Consider the following 16,826-nt stretch of genomic DNA (forward strand, 5'->3'; position numbering starts at 1 on the left):
CCCTCTCCCTCCCCCTCCCCCATTCTGTTTCAGTGGGGAAGCCAAAGAAAGGAGTTATCTACCCTTCCACTCTGGACTATGCTCCCTCAAGACCCACCTACGTGAAAACAAGTGAGAGGGTTTCCGCCTTTGTGCTGGGGTTTGATGCTTAGTTTTTCCCACAGCGACCCCCCACGACAGACCCGTTAAGCCCTCGTCGCAGTCCCAACGATCTGTCGGTGGGCTCAGGTACTCTGGACACTGCTAAAGGCCCCGCAAGGGGGCGCAGTGCTGCGGCGTGGTGAAGAATGTCAGGAATGCGTTGCAGCGGAGACCCGTCCTCCCCGTCCACCCGTCTCTTACACTTTCTCTGCCTCGTCCGCTCCTCGCAGGTCAAAAGGACTCCAGGTCCCCTGCGGCCACCACGGCCCTGCCTGCGACAACCGCGCCCGAACCCACCGCCACCACCACACCGGAGCCCACCACCACCACAGCCGCCACCACGACCTTGGCGCCTACAACCACGACCGCCGGCACCACAGCGCCACCTCCACTGCCGACCACCACCGCCAAACCTCGCGCTGCAGTCCACAAAGTCAGGGATGCGGGTGAGCTACCTACACGCACTCACAAGCACACATGCGCACACAAGCAGAAACCCAAACACATGCACGCACACACACACACACACACACACACACACACACACACACACACACACACACACACACGTACGCTGTAGAGTTTTGCATGCATACATGTTAAAGTGAGAGTGTTGCTTTTCTCAGCTAAACGGATCCATGTATGCTATGTGAAGGATTGTGTATCAACTTGGATGCAGTGATGATCTCATCCGTAGAGTCGTACACCAATCCAGACAGCAGATCCGCCTCAGTCAGTGTGTCAGGCAGCAAACTAACAAACTGCAGACGGAATTCGGGTACTGCCTGAGCAGGCTTTCGTTTGTGTGATTATCAGTGACGAAGATGAGCAAGCAGCAAATTGCAGCTGCTCATTAAAGAACTTGTGACTTCTCTCGCTGGACTGATGGAATGGGCTGCAGATGTGTTTGCGAGATCTTTCATCACTGTCAGCAAATGAAACGATGTTCAGGAGTTAATCAGGCTGAGCCACGGGGGTTTTATACAAACAGGCATGTGAACAATACCTGAGGATCTTAAAGTCGCCATTTTGACCATTTGCAACAAATGGAGTTTTTGTGCGAGACGATGGCTGATCCATAAATATTCAAATCATGAGCGCTTTTGCAGCTGCTTCTTTTAATGGTAACTGTTGGGTCGGGCTTTCCCGAGAAAATGGTGCTCAGCGTTTCCCGTCTTCACCATAGCGGTTACTTTGTAGGAGGCAGGTTGCGGCGAGTGTGGAGAAGAGGCAAAGTTGTTGCTACCAAAATGATTAGGCGGAAAAAGCTTCGTTAAAGACCTTTATTAACAGATTGCTAAGCATTGATGGCTAACTCCTTGGAAAAGAAATGGTGATTTGGGATTTGGAGCGGTCACTGCTGTCATCCCATATTGCTGTATGTAGGTGTCAGCGAGTTAAATGGAAGCGACCATCTTTAAGCTTGTTATCGGCTTGGCTTCAAACAACATATGAAAACAAGATATGACAGGGTATGTCCCTGCCTCACCCCTCTGTCCACCTGTCTCTTTTCTCTCTCTCTCTCTGTCTCCCATAGCATCAATCTGTCTTCATCCCTTCCTTTATTCATTGAGACAATGTCTGTTTCTTCGATCCAGGCAGCAGTCACCCGTACTTTGCCTCTGTTGCAGCAGCCGCCAGTTCAAGTAAGTGCGGTGGGGGTGTACAGGTGGTTTTGGTCGGGGGGCATGAGGAGGCCAAGTGGTGGCGGTGGCTGTTCCAGCAGTGCGGTTTTGTACACAGCGTCAGGTGTTTGTTTCGCACCAGTCCCCCAGGATTTGTGTGCGTCAGGATTAAAACGCATTCTGCATCAGTGTTTAAAGGATTATCGGTAGTCCTGACTGACAGAAAACCAATCGCAAGTTTGTCACGGCATAACTTGCAGATCTAATGAGTGAAATCTTTGAACCATAAACTTAAAGCAGTTGTTGATGCTAACGTGTTTAACTGCTTATACTAAGGGCAAAACAACAATTTGTGTTGAGTTTGCAACTTTCTGCAGCTAGTTTAAACATGACAACGTTTTTTTTTTCTTTTCCTTTATTAAATTCATTCACACTGTGTTATTTTCGGCATCGGTATAGGGCAGTCAAAGCATGGTCCAGGAAATGGTCCCAGCCAAGGTATGTCTTATCTGTCAATGATTCGGAAGCGCTTAACATTTCCTTTTCACTGCATACAATTACTAAATCCTCAAATTTCTTTGAAGTATTCAGAGGAAGTGCCTATCCGAATAGATATTCCCAACGTGCCAATCCAGGTAAACCAAGCTTCAGTCATCCTGATGTGTGTATTGTTCCTCTCTAAGTTCTCTGTCTCTGGATCTGGTCCCAAACTGTGTCAGGGTCGGCTCGCAGCTGGAGTGTCATTCTTTTATGTGATCTGTTTTTCCATTTCCTTCTCTCTCTCTTGCTTACTGAGATACAATCTTTAAACTCTGCATGCCATCCCTGTTCTCTATGTGCACAGCTGCCTACAAGACTTTTACTAGATCGCTAACACAGGGGTGGACCCAAATGTTCTGATACAGCCCAGCGTCTGTTATCTTTTAAGGAGTATATGGCTGAATTCCAGTATTTATTCCGGTTATTTCTGTGCCAAAGGACAATTGAGGCCAAAACAGTCAACATTCTCTATCAATCCCAATACACACAAATGAGAGAGATGGATTGAGAAATTCAAACAAGTCCTTAAGGTTAGAGCGTTCAGGGGGACTTTTGATTGGTTCACAACTAGCAGTGCCTCTAGAAGATGATGTTTATTTGGTTGTAAATTTTCAAACAAACATTATGAGTGTCCGCAAAGTCCAGTTTTCAGTGACTGCCAACGACGCTGTTTCACACTGTGCACCATCATCACTGTTGCACACCTTTTATAGTTGCTAACGCTACAACTGATGTTTTATTTTCAAAAAATACTTACTTAGCTGTCCCGGGCCACATAAATAACCTGTGAATTCTTGAACTGTGGTGTTTTCTTCTCGCTTGTTTCTGCTTTCAAGTGAATCTAACATCCTGTCCAAAACTCTACTGTGTGACCTAAAAAAAGTTTCATTGCATCATGATGCAAAACACTCAGACTACATTTTTAAAGAGGCCATAAAGTTGATCATGTTTTAACTTTTATTCTTTTTGCCAGTGCAGCAAGATTAATGTTGACTGTTAACTATGTTCTAATAGATTTGTCTCCATCTATGGTCCCAGGTTTGCGCAGGCCGGAGGCAGGGTCTGCTGTCAGAAGACAGCCAGCTTCTCCTGTTGGCTCAGGTCAGCCTTATTACCATCACACATACTTGCACGTGCGCGCGCACGGAAAGACAGACACACACACACACACACAAACGCACACACAAACGCACACACAAACGCATTGTTACAAACAGGTAGACATGGTCGGAGTGACGTGGAATGTGGGTCAAGGGCATTGGTGGACAGCAGGGTAGACAGATGGCTTCCAGTAGCAGGCTGTGAAAACTGAGATCCAAGAGGCAGCCGCTGCCATAAGTCCGACTCCCATGTCACCAACCGTGAGCCCCTGTGATCTTCCCCAGAGCCACCCACGGGTTCACCACTAATTCTCTCCATCATGCATACTGGTTAGCGCTGCATTCTTTAGATGAAACGTTTTGGTTGTCTGCTGGTCACATCCTTTATTCAGTTTCTAAGACAAAAAGACTAATTGTAAATGAATGAATCCAAGTTGAGACTAGTAAATATACCTGGCACATGCACCAATCAGCCAAAACATTAAAACCACCCGCCTCGTGCCGCCAAAACAGCTCTGACCTGTAAAGACATGGGCTCCACAAGACGTCTGAAGGTGTCCTCTGGTAACTGGTACCAAGATCTGAGCAGCAGATCCATTAAGGCCTCTAAGTTGCCAGGTGGGGTCATGGATTGGACTTGTTTTTCCTGCACATCCCACAGATGCTTGATCGGATTAAGATCTGGGGAGTTTGGAGGCCAAGGCAACACCTTGAACTCTTTGTCATGTTCCTCAAACCATTCCTAAACAATTTTTTACAGTGTGGCAGGGTGCATTATCCTGCTGAAAGAGGCCACTGCCATCAGGGAATACCGTTGCCATGAAGGGCTGTACCTGCTCTGTAATGATGTTTAGGTAGGTGGTACATGTCAAAGTAACATCCACATGAATGCCAGGACCCAGGGTTTCCCAGCAGAACATTGCCCAGAGCATCACACTTACTCCCATAGTGCATCCTGGTGCCATCTCTTCCCCAGGTAAACGATGCACACGCACCCAGCCATCCACATGATGTAAAAGAAAACGTTATTCATCAGACCAGGCCACCTTATTCCACTGATCCGTGGTCCAGTTCTGATGTTCACGTGCCCATTTTAGGCACTTTTGGCGGTGGACAGGGGTCCTCATGGGCACTCTGTCCACTCTGCAGCTACGCAGCCCCATACACAGCAAGCTGCGATGCACTGTGTTCTGACACCTGTCTATTATAGCCAGCATGAACTTTTTGAGCAATTTGAGCTATAGTAGTTCTTCTGTGGGATGCAACAAGATAATTGGTGTTTTCACTTCACCTGTCAGTGGTTTTAATGTTTTGGCTGATCAGTGTGTGTGTATATATAGACATAAACCTCAACTTTAAGCTAAACAGCTGGACTGCATTTGTGATGGAGCCCAAGACCTGAAGCCCTCGCCTGCCTTGCCTTACCACCCAACCCCCTTCCCCTTCTTACACTATCCGCCTGTTTCCTATTGCTGCAAACAGCTTTCAACAGGGTTCAGCCAGCACTACCCGAGAGGACCCCTAAAGTTGGCCAGTCCAGCCCCAGTAAGTATCTCCAGACCCCGATCCAGACTTCTCAAGCTGTACTTCAAAACATCCATATTTACTGCGGGTAGAGAAGTTGACAGATCTAATCCAACAGGGATATAACCAGGGCAACTCCAGTTTAAATGTCTTGCGAAGTGGCACTGATCTTAACCGTCTGTGTGACACGGTGGTTCAATGCACAGCCGTTTCTATTATAAACAGCGGGCAGACATACATGCCGGAATTCAGGTCAACAAGCAGACTTTATCAGCACCAGATGTGACACGGTCAAAAATGATAGCAGGTATGTGGATAACACTCAAAGATGGACTGAGATGGCAACATTTTCTCAAATTCATCTTGTGACATCTCCGTTAGAGGTGAAACAGTGGCGAACTCCTGCTTCAGCCAAGACCATGATGAGAAGTGCACTCTGTCAGTGCTGTAATAATATCTTATGACAGATCCCATCTGGTCTGGCCTCTCCTGCTCCCTTGTAGGAAGAAAGAAGAAGAGAGCCACTTTATTTTGTCATTGTACAGGTTACAATGAAATTTGTTTTCTGGATTTAACCCATGCTATTGTACAGGAGCAGTGGGCAGCTGTGGTACAGCGGCTGGGGACCAACTCCAGTTCTTTCCATTGCCTTGCTCAGGGGCACGGACAGGAGTATTAATCCTAACATGCATGTCTTTTTGATGGTGGGAGGAAACCGGAGCACCCGGAGGAAACCCACACGGACACGGGGAGAACATGCAAACTCCACACAGAAAGGACCCGGGACGGCCTGGGGTTCGAACCCAGGACCTTCTTGCTGTGAGGCAACAGTACTAACCACTGCTGCCCCTTGTAAATGCTTACAAGGGAAGAGAAAGGTGAACGCAGCAGCACCAAGCGGCCTGGTATTGGTCCCAGAGAGACATACAACCCAATCTGCAATGTCTCTAAAGCCTGCAAAATCTGTGGCCATTCTTCAGCTTGTTTAGAATAGAAAGTTATTGCCATGCAAGTCCAACCAAAAACCCGGCCCACTCAGGAATGTGCCTTTGTTTTGCTTATGAGGAATGCAAAACCAAGGACTTCCGAAATCACTTGATTTCTAGTTTTATGATTGATGGGATTGTTGCTAAAGTGCCTTGTGGGCTGAATCGAGCAAATAGAGTCATTAACCCATGAAGCGAATGCTACCGAAACTTTAAAAATGATCAGCGGCGGTGTCATGGGCTAAATTAATGTCTAAATTGATGCGCAATGTGGTGGAAGTATAGCATAGGCTTAGTCAGTGTTGAAAACAAGCATAGCGATGAGCAGCTTGAGAATATAATAATGAAAAAGTGAGACTTTTTTAATCAGCTTAAGGAAATCTTTGCACTTCCCCTGAGATGCAGGAAGGTCAGAGGTCAACTGTAGAAAAGTGTAGAAACCTTGAAGCTGGTGGGAATTTGGTGCCTTGCTCAAGGAAATTTAAAGGGATAGTTTACTTTTGGTTTTTTTGTTTTTGGGGCTATTTTCTAGGGTCTAGGGGACATAATACATTGCCCCAGAATATTTTTATGTGCATAGAATCTGAACATAGTTACAAACGCTGTGTGAGCAGCCAGCGCTAACATGGAAGCGAACAGGGCAGCGATTCCGTCCTCTGAAAACCCAACAAAATGCCCTTCTACTGACTCCAAATCTACAATATATGTATATTTTTGTGTTGCACAATTCATATTATCAGATAATTCACGCTTATTCTGCCTTTTTACAATCTCTACACCTCTCGCAGAGGTTTGCGCAAAGCATAGAGAAAAATGACCAGGAGAAAAGTACCTCCACTCCACTACTCTTATTTATCGGTTTAATCCCAAATAAAGGCTAAAAAGTTAATCTGATCAACTGTACAAGCCAAGAATACATATATAAGCCATGCACATTGTGTTCCAGAAGTGCATTTTGTTGTTTTTTTAGCGGAATGGGATTGCGAGCCTATTCGCTTTCAAGTTAGCACTGGCTGCTAGTACTAAGTGCTGTTCATAACGACGTTCAGATTCAGTGCACATAAAAATGGTCTGGGATGATGTAGTGTGTCCCTTAGACCCCAGAAATTACCCCCCCCCAAAAAAATTTAACAACCCATTTAAATAGACCAGAGCAGGCTCTTATCAGCCCCTGGGCTGGTGCTTCCCGCATTTAATCAGCTCCTTTGCAGCCCTGTCATACTGCCATGGACAGATGCCAGATTTAACACCTGGAGAGGTCATGACCTAATTCAAACATAACTCAAAAGAGGGTTAACCACTTGATAGCTGCAGTGATATACACATGTTCTCCACCTCCTTCTATGTCACTTCCCTATATCGTGGTGCACCAAAGTGTCAGAGCTCACCAAATCACCGCATCGGTTTCGGTGTACTTGCACAACAGGAGATTTAAGATCCAGCCTGATCGTGATTTTCGGTAAAATCACACATCGGTGACATCGCTGACCTTTCAGTTACGCTGGGTGAGGATCACTATCTCCGACCCCGACCCCCCCCCCCCCGCCTCGCTGACCCCCACTGGCGTTCACTGAAGTGGAATATGAATGGGAGAATAAAGTCGATCCTATTTAAAGCACCGGTTTCGTCAGGAAACCAAACATTGGTGCTGTCTGCTGCATAGTGCTAGGTCTTTGACAAGCTGCACAGTACCCTAATCTCTGTGTCGTACCTGTATATACTGTCCCTGGTTTGACACCGGCATTAGAACAATACTGTCACGCTCCGCTGGACCGCTCCCCAGCCTCTCCCAGCCTATCCCCGTCAACACAGGCCCTGCCCCACTAGCTGTTGCTGGGTGGGAACCCCAAAGCCCGGGCTGTGTGTTTGTGTAAGCTCCTTATCCATTGTTAGGCAGGGGTTAATTGAAGTGTGTTGTCGTGGCTGAGTTAAATCTGACAGACGCAATGTGCTGTTATGGTTTTGTTCGACTGTTCTGGCTGCCGGCGTCCTGTCACATTCTTGCACATGTCAAGGACGGACTAACATCTAGCAATGTGAGCTCTTTAATTTAGCTCTAAACTGTCCCGACGCCTTGGCATTAGGACTTGGAAACCATTCCTTTTAAACTTTGAATGAACAAATGCTGAAGCCGAGACCAGGAGCAGCAGGAAAGAGTGGCACATCGGAGAACGAGTTCTGCTCAGCGGGGTAGAAAGACAATGGCTCAAAAGAAGAAATGACTGGGTAAAAATCAGCCTTAAGTCCCTCAGTCACTGAATATTCACTGGTGACTATATTTATTGTCTGACTAAAGAGGGCTGGCTGATGATTAACATCTTGTGTACCCCCCCCCGCCCCCCACTAACAATGCTGCAGGTTTAATGGAAGTCACAAGTATGCTCGTCATAGTGGTGACACTGACTGATGCTTGACCATGTACGCCTCCATCTAATCTTTCCTGCACAGCTTTTCCCAGAAGGGACTGGCCGCCTCCCTCCTTTGGTCGTCCTGATTGGTTCCCTGGAGCTCGACGACCAGCAGGTATCATATGAGAAGATAGAGAATCCTTATTACTATAGGATCCTCCTTATCACTATATATATATATATATATATATATATATATATATTTTCATATAATCAATATATATGAATATGTATTTTTTTCATATATTTAAATATGAATATATATGTATTTTCATATAATGAATATATATATATATATATATATATATATTAATTCATTATCCAAACCGCTTATCCTTACTCAGGATCGCGGGGATGCTGGAGCCTATCCCAGCAGTCACTGGGCTATATATATATATATATATATATATATATATATATATATATATATATATATATATATATATATGTATATATACACACACACAGACGGGTGACAAATTAAAGGAAAAACCAACATAAAGTGTCTTAGTAAGGTGCTGGGCCACCACGAGCCTCCAGAACAGCTTCAATGCTCCTTGTCATAGACTCTACAAGTCTCTGAACTCTACTGGAGGGATGGAGCACCATCCTTCTAAAAGATATTCCCTCATTTGGTGTTTTGATGATGGTGGTGGTGGAGAGCACAGTCTAACACGTCGGTCCAAAATGTCCCTTAGGTGTTCAATTGGGTTGAGATCTGGTGACTGTTGAGGCCATAGCATATGATTTACATCATGTTCATCCTCATCAAACCATCCAGTGACCCCTCGTGCCCTGTGGATGGGGGCATTGTCATCCTGGAAGAGACCGCTCCCATCAGGATAGAAATGTCTCATCATAGGATAAAGATGATCACTCAGAATAATTTTGTATTGATCTGCAGTGACTCTTCCCTCTAAAGGGACAAGTGGACCCAAACCATGCCAGGAAAATGCCCCCCCCCCCACACACACACACAGCATAAAAGAGCCCCGGACCCCCTCATTGTAGGGGTCAAGCATTCAGGTTTTTTCCTTTCATTTGTCATCCGTCTGTGTGTATATATATATATATGTATGTATATGTGTGTGTGTTCAGAACAATTGTACAGATAGTTTGAAAATTTTTATCTAATGCATAGATTCACTTATTGTCAGTATAACATTTGGCGGCTGCACATCCATGTGAAGATTAGAGACCTGTATTTAGGTTTCTGTCTTTCGGAGGAGGCTGTTTGTGTATCGTCAACGAAAGCATGCTGCACAAGCCCATAAAAACATAACGTGACTTGCAATTTTCAATTTGACCAACATTCCCATTTAATTGTATTAAATCCCCTTCAGACTCTCCCAGAGAGGGTCACTGACTAAAGGCCCAACCAAGACCCGATGCCCCCCCACCGGCCTCGCCCCTGGTTCTCCTTTTGTTTAGTCTATTTACATTCCTTCTTGGTGAGACTTCAGAGATTTCTGAGTTTGATGAAGGTTAACTGTAGCAGATGAAAAGATGGAGAGTATTATTCTGAAAGACTAATGACTTGTTCACCATTGCAGATTAGTTTCTAATCGATGAGTTGCAGCCTTCAGATGTCAGGGTGCATATCACCTTGATTGTTATACTCTAATAATCCTGGATTTATGATGATGCATTATGATAATACACTGATTTACTCAGCATCTTTCAAACAAGCCACAAAACAAAATAAAACAAGCAACAAAGCAAACATTTGTAGAGACTAGCATGATATAACATGACATATGATACATGATCAATGCTGTGCATGATAGCATAAAACAGTTGCTCAACGCAAGTTAAAACATAGTCATGATAAAACTAGGAAACTGAAAGCAAGCTGGAAAAGTGAGTTTCCAAGTAGGGTTTAAGTGACGTGACTGATGCAGCAGTTTTGATGTTGAAAGGAGGTCTGTTCCAGAGTTTCTGAGACCTAAATGAGGCCCCCCCCCACCCCCACCTCCATTTTGTTTTCAGCCTCGGCTGTGGGATAGCTAACAGCGCTTGTTCAGCAGATCTGAGGGATCTTCTACAATTGTCGGGTACCCAAAAGGTCTGTGATATAAGCTGGCACCTGGCCATTCAGTGCTTTGTTGGTAATTAATAAAATTTCAAAACATATTTGGTGGCTGGTGGAGCGGCAACACAATTGGAGTAATATGTGATCTGAGAGACGTTTGGGTTAAAGCCGTCAGGCTGCAGAGTTTTTGCCCCACCTGGACGGAGCCTAGCAAGAGCTGGGCTGTTTAGACATGTATACAAAGCACTGCAAGCCTGGAGCAAACGCATGCATGAATGACCTTTTGGGCCCATAACGCCATATTGCACTTGATAAAGCAGCCTAACTGTCTTTACATGTGCTCCTTGTAGTTGCTGACACCTCCGCCTTGTCTACTGTACATTCAGATGTTAGTTACGTAGCTCCAGACTCGGGCTACTCGTGGAGTGAGGGGGACACACCTGAGATTATAGGTAAGTTAAACACCTACAAGAGGAACACACAGAATGCCAGCTTGGTGTATACTGTCCCCACCCCTTCACAAGAGCACGTAACTACACCGAGAATAGCCTCCATTAATAATGTCTGGGGCCACTGCATGTTCAAACATTGCATGCTTGTGTGACTAATATAGTCTGGTTTCTGTATGCGTTCAGTATGCTCTGTCTGTAAGTATGTACAACGCTAGTAGTGTCTCTCGGGACGTTTTAATACATGCCATCTGCCTTCCATATGAGAAATATAACATTCCTGGGATGTGTAGCAGGCATGGATATTAAAGTAAAGGCAGGTTTATTGTTTGTGCATGTAGAAGAGACTCTGTAAGGGGATGAGTTGGCACTAAGTTTAGTTTTTCAGTGGTCTGGGGTTGGTTGCATGGACTTGTCCTTTTCAACCAGCTGCAACCATGAAAATGTGTGCATCTCCTTCACTGTGGGAATACTAACGGGTCTTCCAACATCCTTCTCTAGCTCGTGATCACAGGCCCGATATGTCAGAGTATGAGCGCTGGTATTATAACTTTGGACCGTACCGTAAGTGACTTTCTATTCTATTCACTGTAAGTGACTTCCAATTTCATTTACTGGGAACTAACAAGGCCTGGTTATGAGGATGTTTTGTTGTTTTTTTGTTTTACTGGCACACATGCAGATTATATAGACTTATACAACCAAACTGACTTCCTAAAGATTTAAATGAGGCATTGAGTCCCAGCCTGTCCTCTCTTTCTTTGAAGACACGTTTATTTGTACATGGCTGTACACACACACACACACACATTCTCTGTGATTTAATTTTCCATATCCCTGTTATTTAACTTTGTCTCCTGCCTTTTATTTTTCTGTAGCCCATTTCAGTTGTGTCCCTTGGGCTGAGATGTTTAAGGAAGTCCCCGGTTATTTTATTGCTCTCACCTTTGCATTTTATTACAACTTCTTCTGCGGGATTCATCCTTTATCCTTTATACGAAGAAAGAGACTGAGCCCTTCTCCATTAAAAGCTCCATTCTGAACAAATTGTCCAATAAACTACGGTGGTTAACTGACAGCTGGGTTTATAAGAAGTCGGTGCTTTGAAAGCCGGAGAATTAAATTTGTTTTTAGGCAAAGCTTTCGCACTAAAAACGGTGCCATAAATTGCACACACCAGAGCAAACCACTCACCATACGGGTCAAAGCTAAAACACAAAATGGCATGCTGTCGGGCAATCTAAATCCAGATTTTGGCATGGTTTTGGGACCACGTGGATGAGCCGTTTGCAGTTTGAGTTTAACACACAAATAAGGCCACATCCCACCAAATGGAAAAACAAAAACAAGAAACAACAACAAAAAAACAACAACAACCACACAGCATGGGCCGGTTTGGAGTTTTGCATTGGTGTATTGGCACATTGGTTTGGGATTATGTTTTGAGTTTGTGCGTCAGGGCCTGGGATGACTTTTGAGGTCTTTTAACTTTCAGCGCCTCGTTCCGCCGACTCTGATGGCAGCCGTAAAGCACCACCGGACACGACCCATACCAGAGGTGGGTGAATTAGGCAGTAGGCAGTTTCAGACACTTACATGACCATCCCAGCTGCAGTCCACAGGGCGTTACGCACGCTTAACATCTGGAACCAACCTGCTCATCAGATGCTGCTGATGAGCAGGTTGGGGCCTTGCATGGCAGCCTGCACCATCGGTGTATGAAAGTGTGTGTGTGTGTGTGTGAATGGGTGACCGTGAGGCGCACACTGTATAAATGCAGTCCATCCCGCAGGGTGTTGCAGGCATGGAAGTGTCCATTGGGCCTTTCGCGGAGCGAATCTCTTATCTAAAATTTGTACAGCCTGATCTGTATCACTCGGCTGTGGCAACTGTGAGGGATTTACGGTGCTGGAAATACAATTAACTTTGTATGATATTTTTTCCCCCCCTTAGTTAAGTTAGTTTAGCCAGCGAGGCTTACTGCTGAAGTGCCGCAACTCTTCCGCATGACATGGCCAAATCAACAGACCGCTCGCGAGTTGGACCAATTGTCGCGTTTCGTGACGTATGAGCTACGTCATCGCAGCGCGCAGCTTTTGGTTGCTTAGCAACGGCCTCGGCTAAAAGAATAGAAGCGGCCGCTGCGTCCTCTGTCCAACCGATGAATAAGAATGAACAAAAAAACCACAGCATTTTACCTTCGGCGAGGAGGAAGAAGAAGCCCTCTTCCATGGTGAGTAACAGTGGCTTGCAGTTTGCTTACCTTTGCTGACGCTGAGCTTGTGTGCTATCATCTACACAGTGGAGCCGGTGGACGCCTGGAAGCCAGACGTGAGCCTTTACGAATCAGGTGAGCCAGCTCCCACCGTCACCCTCCTGGTTTGCCGCGGTCGACCCCCCCCCCCCCCGCCCCCCGTCGACACCGGCGTGTTGTCCGCTCTGACGAGGAAGAGCGAAGTTAAAACAGAGGTTTTCTGAGGCGAAGGCCTCTTTAAACCCCGATCTTAAAAAGCATCTGGGTTTCCAAACTGCCGCTCAGTCTGTAATTTCAGACGTCTGAACTGAAAGTCACATGGTTTCTCCAAGACTGAATCGGTTCCTGTTGTTTGGTACAAACGCTTGCCACAACAAATCGCTGCCCAGGCAGTCTGAAGGGTTTTGGATCCGTGGAGAGAGGAAAAGCATGGATGTGGTGCGTTGAAAGTGAATTTCTACCAAAACGGATTATTACATTTCCTAAAAGCAGCCGCCTTGCATATCTGTTCCGTACAAGTGCTCTGTGACTAGGGCACGCTGCATTGCCAGAGATGGTTGAAAGGGAAATTCTCTGGTTTATGATTTGTGTAGCCACATTTACAATCTAGATTTTTAAAATGATTTGACGCGCTCGATTAGTAACACGGAACTGACAATGCATAAAGGTTGTTTTTATCCTTTTTAAATAGATGCGATGGCAATTTTGGGGCTGAATTTCCTCCGAGCCTGAGAACTGTAGAATCCAAATAAACACTAAGACAGAAAATCCTCTTTTGCAGCATATCAACCAGTAAACTTTTTAATATGCCTAACCAATATCCCTTTAAACCCTCGGTATGTTTCTTGTTTTGCAGGCTTCAGCGTGAGAGAGCAGGACTCTATTCCCAGAGCACCAGAGCCCGTGGCTCAGGGAGACCCGAGTACGTCCCTGCACGGCACCTGCATGACTGTTTCCAAAAGCATCCCATCTACTGTCTGACGTGTTGACGTGTCGCTCTGTTTCCTGCTCCTGCAGACTGTAAGGTGGACATTGCCTTTCTGATGGATGGCAGCTGGAGCATCGGGAAGCGACGGTTTAAGATCCAGAAGGACTTCCTGGCCGAGATAGCCCAAGTGATCAACATTGGCATGGCTGGACCCATGATGGGCATCATCCAATACGGGTAATCTCAACGCAATGTTTGTTTTCATTTGTTCTTCGTGTTCAAAGAAAATGAACAACATCTGCAGAATGGGATTGTTTTTTTGTTTTTTAAGTAGTTGTTGGGTCATTCTTATTTTGTGTGAAGGGATGACCCGGTGACAGAATTCAATCTGAAGACTTATTCGACCTCCAGAGATGTGAAGTCAGCTGTAGATAAGATCACCCAGAAGGGGGGACTCTCCAATGTGGGTGAGTGACAGTTGCCAAAGGATGGCATGTGCGGCCGTCGCAAACACAAGTGTGAAAGTGAAAGGGGCACAATTATCGCATGCTTTACGAGCCGCTCACATTCTCACATGCAAGGATAGAATTAAATCTATATCTGCCACCAGGCACTGTTAGCTAAATTACAGCCCTGCTTATGTAAGCGGTGTTTTTCTCCTGGACCAACTGAAAGCATTTTGGTTTTACCAGCCAAGGGGGTCAGCTTGTGCGTTTTTCTGGTTTAGCTGGTGCGTCATCGTGCATTCGTTGGCGCATGTGTCTTTGTGTCTGGCTAAATTTTGCAGCTTGTTACAAATAATGTTTATGTTTGGCCAGAAGTCCCCTCTAATAAAGGCAACAAAGCCAGAAGCTGTAAAGACAACCATGCTCACAACAAATCCTCTGCTGTTCTTACAGACATCTAGCAGAGCCCACCAACTGCCCTATGACAGGTTTAATGATATAATGATATGTATTGTCGCTACTTTCCAAAAGTATGGCCCAAGCAATAGACTTTACAGAAACTCACATATTTTTGTATGCGCCTCACACAGTGAGCGGTTTTTGTGTCAGCATGTTTGAATATGTATGTTTTTAGAATGTTATTTTTGATGAGGCAAAGGCGTACCTTTCAAACCTCAGACATCTGAATCACACAGTATGCAGAATATGCTATCAAAAATAGAAACATAGGAAACGAATCATTGGCTCCTTTTTTTTTGTTTCCTAAATGTAATTTGGGTCTAAAAGCATTCAAAATCAGAAACGGAATATTCTAGATTCCACGAGCACACATTACTTACATTTTGGCTTGTTATTGAAGAGCTCAGTTGAAAGATTGGGTGGAGAAAAAAATGTTGATTGTTTGGAGACATTTCAGTGTGTGCACTCTTTCAGATGACTTCCACTCTTAAGTGTTTGGATAAAAGGTGTTTTAACTTTGACAGTGGCCCTATCTCGGTGGTCATTCTGGTATACTTTTCTTTTTCTGTACTGCCCCCTTGTGTCCTGACAGGGAAGGCCCTCTCCTACATTAACAAACAGTACTTCAGTGATGCGAATGGCAACCGAGGAGGAGCTCCCAATGTGGCGGTGGTGTTGGTGGATGGCTGGCCCACGGATAAAGTGGAGGAGGCGTCTCGACTAGCCCGGGAGTCTGGCATCAATATCTTCTTTGTCACAATTGAAGGCCCCGATGAAAACGAGAAACATAATGTTGTCGAGGCCAACTTCGTAGATAAGGTATGTTTGCAGCACCTGGGCCCATATGTGACCGCATCTGTTTGCAACCTTCTGTTACTCGATGGGGGAGGGCTGCACCCAAGTTGCCGTAACTGTAGCTTAAGTGCAGCAGGTGCAGCAAATAGAGCCGACTTCGAACTTCGCTACTTGTTACCATAGCGGAAATCCTGGGGGGGATGGGGGGGACGACCCCCCCCCCCATCCTGGGAAAAATATGATATATCCCCCCAATATATCACTATAAACATAACTATGTAATTTTAATAATATTAATAATACACAACAAAAGCACCTGTGCTGATTATAGACACTTTATAGTGCATATTTAAGTTGTTGTAAATACAAATACCTGCATACATACTGGACTGATAAGGAACACTGCTATAACTATTATTATTATAAGTAGTAGTAATAGTAGTATAATGATTTAAACATTTGAACAAGTTGGGACAACCCTTTAGTTAACTACCTATCAATTATCCAGTAGTAGTAATTATGGTTCCTCAATATACATTTAACATATTACAACGTAGGCTGTGTGTTACAGCACTACTTTTGGTGCCCCCCTCAGGAATTGTGCTTGAGAAAATGTCATGTAATTGTCCCCTCCAAAGTTGATATCAGATTTTCGCCCCTGCTTGTTACCGTAATGTACAGCAAATAAGTGCAACAGACGGGGCCATCTCTGAACTCAGAGTCAGCACTACAGCCTGTCAAAATATGGGTTTCAAACATTAATTTCACCCCAGCTAAACATTTTACCCCAATGCAGAGAACTTGGGGAGCACGTTGATACCTTTTGAAAATTCTATAGCTGCTTGAAAACAAGATATATAGTGTTTTGATTTATTCCTCAAAGATGATTACGTTATAAGTTAATGTGACCCCATCCCAGAGTAACAGAAGGGTATGAATAGATGGGGTCACAAGTTGGATTTACATCTAGCCAGTTTATGTGAAATTTTAAGTTTCGAATGGGCTGACTGGAAGCACAAAATGTCAAAAAGAAAATCCCAAATATCACAAAAAAAATGTTATGCGCTCGCTTGAGGTGGTTTTTGCTTTTGTCGGAAAAAAAGGTCATGCACTAAACAGCCGATGGAAACACAGTTGCG

General features: G+C 44.9%; 1 protein-coding gene across 1 annotated transcript in view; it reads left to right on the forward strand.

Moving 5' to 3' along the window:
- The window catches only part of vit (vitrin), a 29,201-nt gene that overhangs the window by 8,398 nt on the left and 3,977 nt on the right, over positions 1–16,826 (forward strand). Inside the window, exons 6-21 of the mRNA XM_056291889.1 lie at positions 34–111; positions 372–587; positions 1,740–1,787; positions 2,226–2,264; positions 2,351–2,401; positions 3,345–3,407; positions 4,889–4,951; positions 8,365–8,439; positions 10,707–10,808; positions 11,307–11,369; positions 12,301–12,363; positions 13,108–13,155; positions 13,916–13,981; positions 14,077–14,224; positions 14,351–14,454; positions 15,485–15,711. Of these exons, the coding sequence (XP_056147864.1) occupies positions 34–111; positions 372–587; positions 1,740–1,787; positions 2,226–2,264; positions 2,351–2,401; positions 3,345–3,407; positions 4,889–4,951; positions 8,365–8,439; positions 10,707–10,808; positions 11,307–11,369; positions 12,301–12,363; positions 13,108–13,155; positions 13,916–13,981; positions 14,077–14,224; positions 14,351–14,454; positions 15,485–15,711 (1,454 nt within the window). The remainder of the gene's footprint in view (positions 1–33; positions 112–371; positions 588–1,739; positions 1,788–2,225; positions 2,265–2,350; positions 2,402–3,344; positions 3,408–4,888; positions 4,952–8,364; positions 8,440–10,706; positions 10,809–11,306; positions 11,370–12,300; positions 12,364–13,107; positions 13,156–13,915; positions 13,982–14,076; positions 14,225–14,350; positions 14,455–15,484; positions 15,712–16,826) is intronic.

Source organism: Lampris incognitus, chromosome 13 (assembly GCF_029633865.1).
Source record: "Lampris incognitus isolate fLamInc1 chromosome 13, fLamInc1.hap2, whole genome shotgun sequence".
Taxonomy (NCBI): domain Eukaryota; kingdom Metazoa; phylum Chordata; class Actinopteri; order Lampriformes; family Lampridae; genus Lampris; species Lampris incognitus.